At 35.5% G+C, this 14,244-nt stretch overlaps 2 protein-coding genes across 22 annotated transcripts in view; one reads left to right on the top strand and one right to left on the bottom strand.

Annotated features, from left to right (window-relative positions):
• TFG (trafficking from ER to golgi regulator) overlaps nucleotides 1-9,871 on the top strand; it is a 30,571-nt gene extending 20,700 nt beyond the window's left edge. For 2 of the 4 annotated variants that reach the window (XM_057697740.1, XM_057697737.1), the window contains exons 7-8: nucleotides 5,356-5,454; nucleotides 9,057-9,871. In XM_057697740.1, the coding sequence (XP_057553723.1) occupies nucleotides 5,356-5,454; nucleotides 9,057-9,436 (479 nt within the window). In that variant the 3' untranslated portion in view covers nucleotides 9,437-9,871. Of the gene's footprint in view, nucleotides 1-5,355; nucleotides 5,455-9,053 lie in introns of all 4 variants that reach the window. The other 2 variants (XM_057697738.1, XM_057697736.1) reach the window with 1 other exon arrangement.
• ABI3BP (ABI family member 3 binding protein) overlaps nucleotides 7,408-14,244 on the bottom strand; it is a 262,791-nt gene continuing 255,954 nt past the window's right edge. For 17 of the 18 annotated variants that reach the window (XM_057697718.1, XM_057697719.1, XM_057697723.1 and 14 more), the window contains 2 exons: nucleotides 12,848-12,970; nucleotides 10,260-11,503 (listed from right to left, as the gene is read on the bottom strand). In XM_057697718.1, the coding sequence (XP_057553701.1) occupies nucleotides 11,388-11,503; nucleotides 12,848-12,970 (239 nt within the window). In that variant the 3' untranslated portion in view covers nucleotides 10,260-11,387. Of the gene's footprint in view, nucleotides 7,722-10,259; nucleotides 11,504-12,847; nucleotides 12,971-14,244 lie in introns of those variants that run through there. The other variant, XR_009047795.1, reaches the window with a different exon arrangement.

The following is a 14,244-nucleotide window of genomic DNA, read 5'->3' as shown; positions in this document are numbered from 1 at the left end:
AAAAGCAGTGTATTTTATTTTATTTTTTTTAACTTTTATTGAGATACATTTGACATACAATAAACTAAAAGCAATGCATTTTAAATCAAACTTTTCTTCTTTAAATGATGTGTCCTCGGATGAGCAGTTTAATCTCTCTGGGTTTTAATATTCTCCAACCATAAATTGTGAAAATTGGACTAAATCAGTGGTTTTTTTTAAAAGAATGTCTTTAGTCCTGAATGAAATAGAACTTAAATTGTCTCAGTATTGAAAACAAGTAAGGGGATTGCCGAAGGGGATTGAGGGGCCGCAAACTCAGACCAGCAGGCACTGAGGTGCCTCATTGAAACCCTTAAAGTGCTATAGAATGTGGCCTCAGGGTTACTCCTAGGGTTCCTTCTAGATGTTAAAATGTTATTTTTTTGAATTGTGCATGCATGTTAGGCTCTTTAAAGCCCATGTTTTACTTCAAAAAGAAATCACCAGGCAGTGCTCTATTTGTGTAAAGGGGCCAGGTGGTGTGACAGGATGTATTTTCACCACCAGAAGCAAGTGTCTGAGTTGGTTAATCACATTAAAACAAATAAATACACCCCCCCCCCAAACAAAAACAAAAACAAAAACAGTCTGAAATGAACTGAGCACCTTTGTAATAGATTCCTAATTATTCTGTGGTGGTACTTTTAGCTTTGTCCCCTTGGATGAACGATCGTGATAGGGACTAGCCAGTGGCATTTTGCTGATAAATGAGTGGTTTGGGAAGAATTTCTTACTGCTAAAGCCCCTTCTCAACCAACTTTCATCATAGTCTTTCCTGTGTACCAAGATGCAACTGCCAGAACTGGAATAAGCTAGAATTGAGACAGATGTGTCTGAAACAGGAGGAAAAAGCAGAGTTTGGGTATGATGGGAATTTATCAGCTATATCAGGTAAACTAACATCTCTTTAAAAAAGAAAAAATCCCATTTTAAGCCATGTACTGTTATAGGATGGCAGTTGGAAGAGTAATTGTACCAAGTAATATTCGCTATTTACTTATAAAGGAATGGGATTTAAGGCTCTGCTAACAGTATCTCAAATTATTCTGTCAGGGATTTGTTTTAATTGAAAGTTTATTTTCAAATAGGTAAAATTTTAATAATATAAAAGGATATACAGTGGAAATTAGAAAATGCTGTCTCCCACTTCTGACCCCCAGCAACCAAGTTCCCTTTTCCAGAGGTATCATTTGGTGTGAATTGAATTTCTTTAGAATGGCATTAATTGTATGCCTTCCTAAGGCTGTTACTTTTTAGTGTACATTAAAATATACAATAGAAAAAATAGTACAGTTATTAATGTGACATAAATTAACAGATTAGCATTTTGGACGTGAATCTCTAGATTAGTGCTATCCAAAAGGTATACTGTAGAAGCTACATGTAATTTAAAATTTTATATTAGCCACATTAAAAAATTTTTAATGATAGGATTATTTTCCATTATACATTTTATTTAATCCAGTATATCCAGTGTATCAACATGTGTAATCATTATTAAAAACGTTATTAATGTTTTATATTCTGGTTTTCATACCACATATTGGAAATCTGGGGTGTGACATCAATTTAAAACACTTTAAAACATGTACAGCATATCATAGTTAAGACTGGCTACATTTCAGGTGTTTATTAGTGGCCATATGTGGCTAGTGCCTATTATATTGGATAGCACAGCTCTAGATTAATATATCAGTTATTTGTAGATTCCCAAGATGAATTATAGGCTACTTTAATGAGTATTTTTTGACATATGATATATAATGAGTCCCTGGCATCACCAGTTAGTTCAACTGCTGGTTATAATTTGAGCAGAATAATCAACATAAAAATCTGCTACTAATAATTAACATAGCAATCTTTTAGAATAGAATATGAAATAATCTAAAATAAATAATTCTGAGTTGTTAATTTAAATTCCATTAAAGGGACCTTGGATTTGTAAATTTTTTTCTCAAGGATTTTAGTCTTAATATGTTGTTCAGTTAAAAGAATCAACAAAATGTTAAGCTTCATGAAAAGAAACAAAATGGACAATATTATCCTTTTTCAGCTAAAGCAGGTGGCTCTATTACTGGAAAGCTGTGTGCACTTGAGTAGCTGCCAAAAACATAATAAAAAAGTGGTGAGGATACAGAGAAGAGCACTAAAAGTCACCAAACACTAGGGAGTATTGCTGTTTGACGAGCTAAAAAGTGACAAGGATATAACTGAAATCTGTAAAATCATATGCCAGTATAATGCATAAGCTGAGTAGACTTAAAGTAGCTTTTATTATGTAAATTTTGGAACATACAGAAGTAGAGATAGAATAATCAACTCTTCTTGTTTCTATCATGTGGTTTCAACACTTACTAATATTTTAGCATTGTTTTTTCATCTTTCTTGCCCCTTCCATCCCCTGCTTTTCATTCAGTTATTTCAGTATGCATATCTAAATGATATTCTTTTCTTTTTAATGTAACCACTATGTCATTATTATACCTAACAAGTGATTCTTTTTTTAAATTTTATCGAAGTGTGATTGATTTACAATGTTAATTTCTGCTGTACAGCAAAGTGACTCAGTTACATGTGTATATATATATGTATTCTTTTTCATATTCTTTTTCCATTATGGTTTAAGTGTTTAAGTGATAAAGTCAACACATACTATATTTGAATTTCTGTTTTCTCATAGTTTATTACAGTTGGGGGCTCATTCAAATTAGGAGTCTAACAAGGTTCACATTTTCCATTTGATTGTGTGTCTTAAATTTTTTTTTTTTAAATAGCTGTCAACCCTACATGTTTCTAAAGTCAGAACTTACATATGTTAATTAACTGCTATGTTAACAATTTACTCCTAAACATAGATGCTTAAAACAACAAGTAGTTCTTATTTTACAGTTTCAGAATCAGAGATCTGGGAGAAGCTTAGCTTGGTGGTTTTGGCTCAGGTGCTCTCATGAGGTTGCAGTCATCTAAAGCTTAACCTGAGCTGAAGGATTCACTTCTAAGATGACTCCCTCACATGGTCGTTGGCAGGAGGCTTCATTTCCTCATCACATGGATCTCATAGGCTGCTTGGGTGACCTCATGACATGGCAGCTTCCACCAGAGTGAATGATCAAGACAGTAATAGGAGGTGGCTGTCTTTCACGACCTGTCCTCAGAAATGTCATTGTCATTTCTTCAGTATTCTAATGTTGTATAGGTCAGCCCTATTCAGTGTGAGGGGACTGCATAAGAGAGTGAATACTCATGTGTTTATTGCTTGCTCTTTGCTAATTTTTTTTTCGGAGTTAAATCTTTCTAATCTCTAAAAATATAAAAGATACCAACCCGTTTTTCATATGCTGTACATGTGTAGGAGTCAGTGAGGGTCATCAGAGGCTGGCTACCAATCTGTGTCACAAAGTATAGTCCCAGAAGCGTCACCATTACTCTTTGCTTCATCCTATTCTCTCTCTCCCTAGGTAATGTTTACTTTTTTCTACCATTGATTCTTTTTGAAAATATAATACACAAAACATAGCTTATATATTTTTTTCCCTCAAATCATAGCTTACTCTAAACTGTGTGGGCACCTTGCTTTTTCACTTACTGTATCCTGTAGCTGTCTCCTTCTTCTTCAACTATGTCAGGTTGTTCCTCCTTGTTTACAACTGAAGACTTCTTAATTTCCAGAATACTGTGACAGAGAGTGAGAGTCCCGTTTTGGATTTGAATGAAGTGTGTTTAAAATAAGTAAAAGAAATACTTTGTAGAGACAGTATTTAACTGCAGGGGTGGCATTTTCACGAGTTTGAAGCAGATTAAGAAAAAAACAGAGCACACACTTGCTTTAAGAATAGTTGTACCCTGTCATTTTTAATGAGGAAAATGATTAGGCTTTTTTTGAGTGGGAGTTCCTTAGGCTCATTGGCAGCAGCCTACTACGTGGAGCGTTAATCTCAGACTTTTCGATGATATCTAAGTTAATATTTATATTAAACGACGGATAATGTGTACAAAACTCCTTTTAAACTAACACTCTAGAGTTATGTCTGGGTTCTGGTGATGGTTCTTACTAGCTGTGATGTATTGACCCCAGGTAAGTTGCTTAATCTTTCTGTACCTGAAAAAGGGATTGCTAATGAGGTTGATTTTTTTCCCCCTATGTATTTAATGCCTGTTCATGGCTCATTTTTGTGTTGTAGCATTGATCCTTCTGATTTCTAGGAATTAGAACCCATTGTCAAATGCTGTACATATTTCTCCCCTTTGATTATATTTTTGTACCAGATTCTGGTCACTTCTGTTCTAAAATTTAGTTACAAAATACAATCTAGGATCAAGGCAGTATCCTCTAAAAGGTAATTAACTTCTGTACTACCTTTTGTGCTATCTATAAATCTTGAACCATGAAATTAAGAAAGCATTTAAGAAACTTTTTGTCAGTTTTTGGTTGTATTTGGGAAGAGGATTAATAGCTTAAAAATAGGTAAGCAAATTTTATTTCTGTCATAAAAAGCATAACACTGCTTGCTAGGAAATAAGCTGGCTGTCAGTAAGGGCATAGCTCGTGTAGTGCTGCAGTACACAGGGCTGGGCACGCAGTTCAGTAGAGTGGGCTCTATCCTGGGATCTCAGCCTGTGAGCACTTGCTGCCTCCTGCACCTCAGTTTGAGTGGCACTAGATAATGCATGACTTTTTTTTTGGTCATTGTCTTTTTCTGCCAAAATTATGCAATTTACCTGTAGTCTTTTGATTAACGGCAAGTAGTTTGAATATTTTTTAAAGATTCAGCAACATAAAGTTGTTTTAAAGATTTAAATACTAGCAAGATTTTTAAAAAGTTTAAAGACTAGCTAGATATTACAATGCAAGTTTTACTGCTCTCTAGGCATTGGATATAGCTAAATCCACCATTTGTAGAACAACTGTAAAGTGGTAGAGATGATAAAGACATGAACCAGTAAATTCTTACATATTTGGAAATCACAGGAGCTATTAATGGTATTTGTCCATTTTCTCAGATTTTTATTTGTTGATTTTTGCTGAACATAAGTAGTGCATATCTCTTGGCAGTTGGGTTTGAAAACATTTGTTTTTCTGGAATTTCTGAAGGTAACCACTCATGTTCTTTGCTGCCGATTAGAGTTCTCTGCAGTTAATCCACAGCAGAGTGGCCACACTTGTTAAATTATTCTTCTCTTCTTCATAAATAGTTAAAGGGGAGCAAACACATTATTGTGCTTGGTTCTCAGTGTGTTTATGTGTGTGAATGGGGAGAGAATTAAATATGTTGTAAAAATGTTTGTCTTCTGCCGAGATAAACCTGCCTCTTTTCCTTGTCTTGTCTCTTTTAGGTCAGATGTACCAGCAGTACCCTCAGCAGGCGGGCTACGGCACTCAGCAGCCACAGGCGCCCCCGCAGCCGACGCAGCAGTACGGTATCCAGTATTCAGGTGAGCGGGTGTCCAGAGGGAGCTGTCTCTATACTCAGGAAACTTGAATTCTTTCTCCTGATTCCTTGATTTGTTATAGTAGGTATTAAGTATTTATTTTGGGGGAAAATAACATTTGTTTTATCTATTTAAATATTTTTCATAAAAATTTTACTGTAAATCACCATTTCAGTTTTCCAGCGGGCAGGTAAAACTTACTGTCATAGTAGGTGATTCATTAATAACCTGTAGTATAAAAAAGTTTTTAATACAAAGTTATCTCCTATTGATGTGATCGACTTACACCTGCCAGGTGACACAGAACTACAAAAATGCAAGATTTTTTCCTCCCTTGTATGCAACACATTATCCCTGTGTACTCTTAGTATCTGTAAAAACATTAACAGTTCCCTCATACATGGAAAGATGTGATCTTATTAAATACGCACCAAATTAAGCTACATAGGTTTTTAAATCTCCCAAAAGTATGTAGGAATGCCAAAAACTGGCCATAAAAGTAGAATTGTGTAAAACATAATTTAGGCAACTAAAAACATAAAAATTTCTCCATGTAGCTTTGAATATTGTGGGTATAATTCAGGTAATTTTTACTTTTGTTATGTCTGAGAATTTGTGTTCAACTCTTGTTTTACAGTCAAAGATTTAAGTATCAAAATTTCAATTGTAATTTTAGAAAATTAGTAAGATTAACTCTACAGTACAAAAATGAGCAAAGAACATGCAATAAATACATGGCGGAAAACCAACCTCATTAGCAATACCTATTTCAGGTACAGAAAGATTAAGCAACTTACCTGGGGTCAATACGTCACAGCTAGTAAGAACCATCACCAGAACCCAGACATAACTCTAGAGTGTTAGTTTAAAAGGAGTTTTGTACACATTATCCGTCGTTTAATATAAATATTAACTTAGGTATCATCAGAATCTGAGATTAAAGCTCTATGTAGTAGGCTGCTGCCAATGAGCCTAAGGAACTCCCACTCAAAAAAGCCTAATCATTTTCCTCATTAAAAATGACAGGGTACAACTATTCTTAAACCAAGTGTGTGCTCTGGTTTTTGTTTTGTTTTGTTCTGTTTTGAAGTCTGCTTGGAACTCAATTGTGAAAAACCACCCCTGGAATTAAAAGTTTCAGAGACCATGTGGCCCCCAAAGCCTAGAATATTTACTGTCTGGTCCTTTACAGAAAAATGTTTGCTGACGCCCTGAACTAGAACATAAAATTCTGCCATTGGAGTTTGACATATTTTAACACAAAGAGCAATTTTTATTTGGATTGGATTTGCTGTAGAGTGATTTAACCTGTAGCAGCTAGTTTTTAATTATATATAGTAGATGGAATGAATTTAAACTTAGACTGTAATATTGGGGAAAGGTTATTTTTAGGATGCAATCCTTTAAAGAAAATCTGTTACAAATTATATAATTTGTAGAAATAGTAGATAGTAGAGTGGAAAAGACCTAGTTATCTGTTCCAGGGGATTTCAATCTTCACCATGCTTCAGAATCACCTGGAGAGATGTTTTTTGAAAGTTACAGGTGCCTGGGCCCTACTCCCAGAGATCTTGTTTTATTTGGATGAGGATAGGACTCAGGCTTTGATATTTTAAACGCTTTGCAGGTCATTCTGGAGTGCAGCCAGGGTTGGGGACCACTGATCTTGTCCCACACACTCATAAATTAGGCAACTAGGGCTCAGAGAGTTGTGATGCATCAAAGGACATGCAGCCATTTGTGGGGAGCTAGACCACAACCCATACACTTGACTTTGCAGTTAGTTACCTCCCTGTATCATTCTGCATTCTCTGACCACGACCAGGGCTTGGCAGACTTTTCTGTCATGAAAAGCTAGATAGTAAATATTTTGGGCTTTGTGGACCATGTGACTTCTTGTCCTTTAATATTCGTTTACTCAAAAAACCACAGAATTGCCATTTCTTGCCATTTCTGGTGATTTTCACCAAAGTTACTCATTTATTTTGTATTTCGGGGAGGGGATGGTAGTGGGAGGGGGAAAGTATATACATATAGAGGTATTGCTATGTTATGGTCAAAGACTAGTAGGTTGCTAATGAAACAGCATCTTAGGGCCCTTAGAGGTTATTCCTGCTCTTGAAAAATAAAGATATGGTTGTCCCCAGATTCCGTTAAAAGGCCAGTTTAGATTTCACTTGCCAGGATGAGAAGACAGCTTTCTTCTTGGTCACAATTTTAAGTTGAATAGACGTTTCCAGTATAGAAGCTGAGTCCTGTTTCTCTGAAAACTTACAATAAAAAAATTTTATGTAGAGAATAGGAGAAATTCTATGACATCAAGGTTTCATCATGAGTTGATTTTAGTTCAGTAATTTGGATACTACCATGAGTAAAATGCATTAGATATTTGATTTACTTATTAAAAATTAAGCTTGCTCATAATGATTTTAGCCAGGGTCTTCACTGAGTAAAGTTTAGTTCTTTTCAAATTATTATCTTTGTATTTCTGATCCCGCTAGTCCTATTAACTTGAATTTGGGAGATATGGAAATAGTCAACTAAATACTCTGCTTGGAGACTGTAAGTGGTGGTGGTAACATTGGACCATCTTTGACTCTGCTGGTTTGGCAGTTTCCCTCTGTGACCTTTTCCAGTTTTATTCATGGACTATGTCAAAAAGTTTCTTTCATGAGTAAATTTTGAACCCAGGTTCAAGGTGAGTTCAGAATATACTCAAATTCATTCAATCCTTTTTATTTTTTTAAATACAGGGTTGTACATATTTTAATAATTTTCTTATGTATCTGGTATTTAATGCTGACAGGATTCCAGTCAATGGAGAGGTTTCATTGCAAGTAGCTGCAGGTGTGTTTCATGGTAGAGATAAAAGTTTTTAGTGAAGCAGACCTTTTCTTTTAAAAAACTTTACATCCTAGTAACTAATGAATATAGATGTTGATTTCTGTGGGGCAATATGATATGCTTTCTGTGTGTTAACGTTGTTACTGCTAAGCCAGAATTTTGAATTGTAAAGGCGAAAACATCAGGTACCAAATCTAAAAGAAAGATTTTAAGGATTGTGAAAATTGGCACTTAATGTTTATTCTTAAATGGCTTAGTTTTTATAGTGAATAAACCTTAAAGCATCTCATTAGCACAATAAGATATATTTGTAGTACCATTGTTTCATTTAAAAATATTCATTCTCTACAAATAAAATGTGTTTTTATTTGGTAGCGTTATTAGACAGGCCCCTCCAAACCAGGTTAATGACTAGCTTTTGCATTAATTCCTACATTTATCATTTGAGCATCTTCTCTACTGGGAGTTATGCTAGAACAGGAATTTGCTCTCAGGGATTATACAGTCTAGAAGGAGTTGAAGTAGAAGAAATATATGTAGTAGTTCTAATTTTAGAAGGTTTACAAAATTGTCTAGAAAATGCTTCTTTGATACTGTGGTGTTGAAATACAGAATCTAGTCTACTACTCTACTTGTTACATAAATACTTAGTAAGTTTGTTAAATTTCTCTCTTTTTTTTTTTTGGTCTGTAACAATAAGACTAATTCTCTGGAAAACATTGACCAAAAAATAAGATATGTATGTTTTGCCTTTTCAGCAGGCTATAGTCAGCAGACTGGACCCCAACAACCTCAGCAGTTCCAGGGATATGGCCAACAACCAGCTTCCCAGGCACCGGCTCCTGCCTTCTCTGGTCAGCCTCAGCAACTGCCTGCTCAACCGCCACAGCAGTACCAGGCGAGCAGTTACCCTCCACAAACTTACACTACCCAAACTTCTCAGCCCACCAGTTACACAGTGGCCCCTGCCTCACAACCTGGAATGGCTCCAAGCCAACCTGGGGCTTATCAACCAAGACCAGGTTTCACTCCACCTCCTGGAAGTACCATGACCCCTCTTCCGAGTGGGTCTAACCCTTATGCACGTAGCCGTCCTCCCTTTGGTCAGGGCTATACCCAGCCTGGACCAGGTTATCGATAAAGAGGCTCAGTTACACTGATGAATGTAGCTGCTAGCTGTTTGCCTCCCAAAAGACTCCAATATTACTATTTTAATTTGTATTGAAGTTCAGCAATTTAAAAAGCGGAGCATTTTTTTATGATGTTGTTGCTGTTAATTGAAAGTCTAATTTGCTGTAAGAAGAAAAGACCAAAATGAAAATTTTTTTTCCTCCCCTGCTTAAAATTGTAGCAGCTTCCTAGTTATTTTGGAACACTACTCTTACATGTGTGCAAAGTGATTGACTTTCTAGCTTGCCTTGCCCAGAGGATGTTAAAATGCTAGGTTGAAGTTCAGCCTTCTTACTTTGGCTTTTTACTATTAACATGATGTACTAAAGTAGATCCCTTTGAGAAGACTAGATATTATGTATAAAATGTAACATTGATAGGTTAATAAAGATGATTGAATCCATTAGTGGCCCTGTAATTTAATTTAGTCATATTATACGACATATTATGACACTATATGTGTGTGTGTATATATATGTATATATATACACATGAGGAAGAACAAATAGAAATCCTTATTGATGGTCTTAAGATAAATATTGATGTTTTGGTCTTAAGATAAAATGTCTGTACTTCATTTTATGCCTTTCTATTCAGAGGAGCACAGTGCTGTTGAATTTTGTCCTGATTTTGGCTTAAAACAATGAAACTTTAAAATAGGTTTCACAAGAAGATAGATTAGCATTATATATAAACACAATAGATACAGTGATACAAGGGGGATTTGTTATATCCTAAATAACTTGTGATTTTTCCTTATAGAAATGAACCATTCAGAAATGAAGAACTCAGTCTTAAAAAAAACTACATCTGTTTATTGCAGAGTTTATACTTGTTTGAAAAATATAAAATGAAGTATTGATAAAAGTGAAGCATGTTGAAAGGTGTAAGCACAGAAAGGTCCTTTAAGAACGAGGGCAACAATGCAGCATTCCTATCTCCCCAAATGAAGGAGAAAAACAATTTTTTACATAAAGATGAGTCAGATTTTCATTACAGGTTGAGTTAGAATTGTGAAAACAGCCTCTGATACAGTCATTCCCTAGAGATCTGTGTAAAAATATAGTAAATATCCTATAAAATGGTAGGGATCTCATCATGCATTATCCTTTTGTGCTTAGACTTTAAAGTCTCCATATACAGCTTGATTAGAATTATATTAACAATATGAACACAACTGCTTAAAGGGATAGTTTGACAAAGAACATTCAGACATTGTAACATATTTAAGGGTAGAGAAAGAACAAAATATGTATTTTGAAACAATATAAAGTTCTCAATTCCATTTTCAGCTGAAATGAAATTTACTGATTCAAACAAAATCTTTTCAGTAATTTGCAGATATTTAAGGAAATGTATATTAGCAATGAATGGTTAACTATTTAAACGCTTCAAAAAAGATACTCAGCTGCTGCTAAAAAGTTGAAGTTTAAATAAACGTGGATATTAGGACCTTTTTCCCCCAGGTGTATATGCTGAAGATAATTTGATCTAATAAGTTAAACCAAGTAGAGATTTATGGAATTAACTCACCAATAGGAGGAATACACAATAAAAGTAAACTTTTTTAAAGTATATTAGTTTTTTGATGTTAATTTTGCTATAAAAGTATCTCAAAACATCATTACAACAGTGTGATAAATAATATACAAGTGATCTCTTAAAATATCATGAACAGGGAGCCAGCTTCCCCCAAAATGTTATTCTGTTAATGTCAATATCTTGCTTTCTTAAAATGACTTTGTAAAACCTGATAAATATTCTTAGCAATCTTTCTAATAAACATCTAATATTGTTATTAGATTTTAAACTTTTATACACAGTAAACATAAGAGCTTTAAATGCATGTGACAAATAGCATACTGTTTCCGAAGATTTTCTGCCGTGATGAAACAGAAGGCACTTGAATGTGACTGCAGCATCTACCATTTTCCAGGAATTGTGGTCCCACATTCATACCACTGAACATAATTGATTTGGGTGTGACCACCAATTTCTCCAAATTGGACAGGTTCCTGGCGAACTGCTCTGAAATAGCCTAAGAGAGAAAATAATTAATTTTAATAGCGTCTATGTAATATTTTTGTCCTCAATGCTTATGGGTTGAAGAGAGTCATTGAATGCCTGAAGGTTCCTCTATGTGAAGTAGAGTATTTTAGAAAAAGGATAGCAACAGAGGCCCCGGTGTCTTTCCTGGAGTGGTGATGGCTGGCTAAATATCAGGGACACTTGAAACTCCTTGACATCTGCCTAAATAAGTTAGGATGGGATGGGATAGTTGGTAGTATTTGAGAGAGAAAGCTGAAAGGGGGCAGGAGTTGGGAGGGTTTTGTATTTTGAGTGTCACTGACCAAATTCAGTACACACTTTGTCGTACGTGAAAATGTACTTTCTGCACATTGTAGCCTAGTGGTGGTCTATGAAGAAGTGACCTGTGCAAAGGCATGTTGAACTAAAATGTTAGGAAACAAAAGAAGGGTAGTTCTGAGATTGCTAAATTTCTAAGAATTAAACTTGATGAAATCTTCCTTCAAGGACCCTACACTAAATGATTAAAAATTTTGCTGTGAATGTAAAATGTTATGGAAATAGACACAATTTACAGTATATTTTATATCCAGTTCTTGTAAGGCAGCAGTTTCAGTTTTCTGTTAATGAGTTCACAGATCTCAAGTCATTTTTTACTGTGGTCGGTATTTTTAGTGCCAGTTACCAAAATGTGTTGCTGAAAAGACTAGTCAAAGCACTTTAAGTATTAAACAAGCCCCTCCTGAGTAATACTGGCATTTAATTTACCCTCTCCTACCCTACCTGGACAGGGATTAAATTAATTTTCATTCTTTTCAATCCTCATTAAACAGCTTGGTGATAATGTGTCTTTAGCAAGTTACAGTGGTTAGTCATTTCTCAGTGGTATTCTTCTATTTTAATTGTATTTATATAATTATTTATAAGGCAAAATAGTATTTTTTCCTCCTATGGTAGTAGTAAAGCTTTCTTTAAAATTTTTAAAAAAGGAGTAAAAAAAATAAAAACCTGCCTGTGTGCTTAGTATGACAAAAACTATAAAGGTAGTACATGAATGATTTAAATGCTGCTCTTTTATAGCTGATTTTGCAAATTCAGGTTTTCTTAAAGTAGAATGTGTTTATGTAAGATGTTCTGTAATTTCCCTCGGCTCTAAGGAACAGTGTCTTAAGGAGGAAAGTTGAGAAACTTCTGTTAAAATCTTCATGTTAAGGTTTCATGTGGAAGGTCTTTTTTTCCTAGGCAGATAGAGTAGTAATATTACATAATTATTTTAAAAGTGATTGATTTTCTCAGCTTGAATGTATTTTGGGTTAATTTGCCTCTTGCTTACGAGGAGCCTCAGAAAACATACCTTCTTTGGTGGGTAATTGGTCAGAAGAGAGTTGCTGTCCTGTGCGTCCATCTAAAAATGAGTCCACGAATTGGCAGTGATCTTCTCCATGGCCTCTCTGATCACCTATGTTATAAAATTTCCCTGAAAACAAAAGGATCATGAAATATTACTGTCCTTGATATGGGAGAACTCTGAAATAATCAAATTGTTTCAGATAATCCACCTTCCTTGTTCTTGTCCTTTTTTCCCTCTTTCGATCTAGTTCAAGCCATCAGTATTCCTGAATCATCTCACAGCTGGCGTCCCTGCTTTCACTCTTGCTTTTCACTATTCTTCTTCCCCTTCTCTCAAAGATTAGTCATCTTTTAAAAATGCAACTCAGATAGTGTTACTTCCCTCCATTAGTCCCTCCAGCAGTCCTCTATTATGTTCAGAATAAAACCCAGAGTGCTTACTTGGTTTCCAAGCTCCACATGATTTCATGCCTGCCTGATCTTCCCCTTACTCAGCCTTAGCCGCAATTAGTGGACCGGCGAGGCGTTTTCTGATGCAGGGCTTTGCGTTTCTCTTTCCTCTACCTCTGGTGCTTTATCCTTTCATCTTTGCGTGATTGGTTCTCTCTCATAGTTTTCTTCTCAGCACAAGCATTACCTTTTTTTAATTTTTTTATTTTTTTTGGGGGGTACACCAAGTTCAATCATCTGTTTTTATACACATATCCCCGTATTCCCTCCCTTCCTTGACTCCCACCCCCACCTCGAGTCCCCCCCACCCTCCCCGCCCCAGTCCTCTAAGGCATCTTCCATCCTCGAGTTAGACTCCCTTTGTTATACAACAACTTCCCACTGACTATCTATTTTACAGTTGGTAGTATATATATGTCTGTGCTACTCTCTCGCTTCGTCTCAGTTTCCCCTTCACCCCCCGCCCCCTCCCATACCTCGAGTTCTCCAGTCCATTCTCTGTATCTGCGTCCTTGTTCTTGTCACTGAGTTCATCAGTACCATTTTTAGATTCCGTATATGTGAGTTAGCATACAATATTTGTCCTTCTCTTTCTGACTTACTTCACTCTGTATGACAGATTGTAGTTCTATCCACCTCATTACATATAGCTCCATCTCATCCCTTTTTATAGCTGAGTAATATTCCATTGTGTATATATGCCACATCTTCTGTATCCATTCATTTGTTGATGGGCATTTAGGTGGCTTCCATGTCCTGGCTATTGTAAATAGTGCTGCAATAAACATTATGGTACAAGTTTCTTTTGGGATTATGGTTTTCTTTGGATATATGCCCAGGAGTGGGATGACTGGATCATATGGTAGTTCTATTTGTAGTTTTTTAAGGAACCTCCAAATTGTTTTCCATAGTGGCTGTACCAACTTACAGTCCCACCAACAGTGCAGGAGA

The sequence above is a fragment of the Hippopotamus amphibius genome, chromosome 10, assembly GCF_030028045.1.
Source record: "Hippopotamus amphibius kiboko isolate mHipAmp2 chromosome 10, mHipAmp2.hap2, whole genome shotgun sequence".
NCBI classification, from domain to species: Eukaryota; Metazoa; Chordata; class Mammalia; order Artiodactyla; family Hippopotamidae; genus Hippopotamus; species Hippopotamus amphibius.
This window is presented reverse-complemented; position numbering and strand designations above follow the sequence as displayed.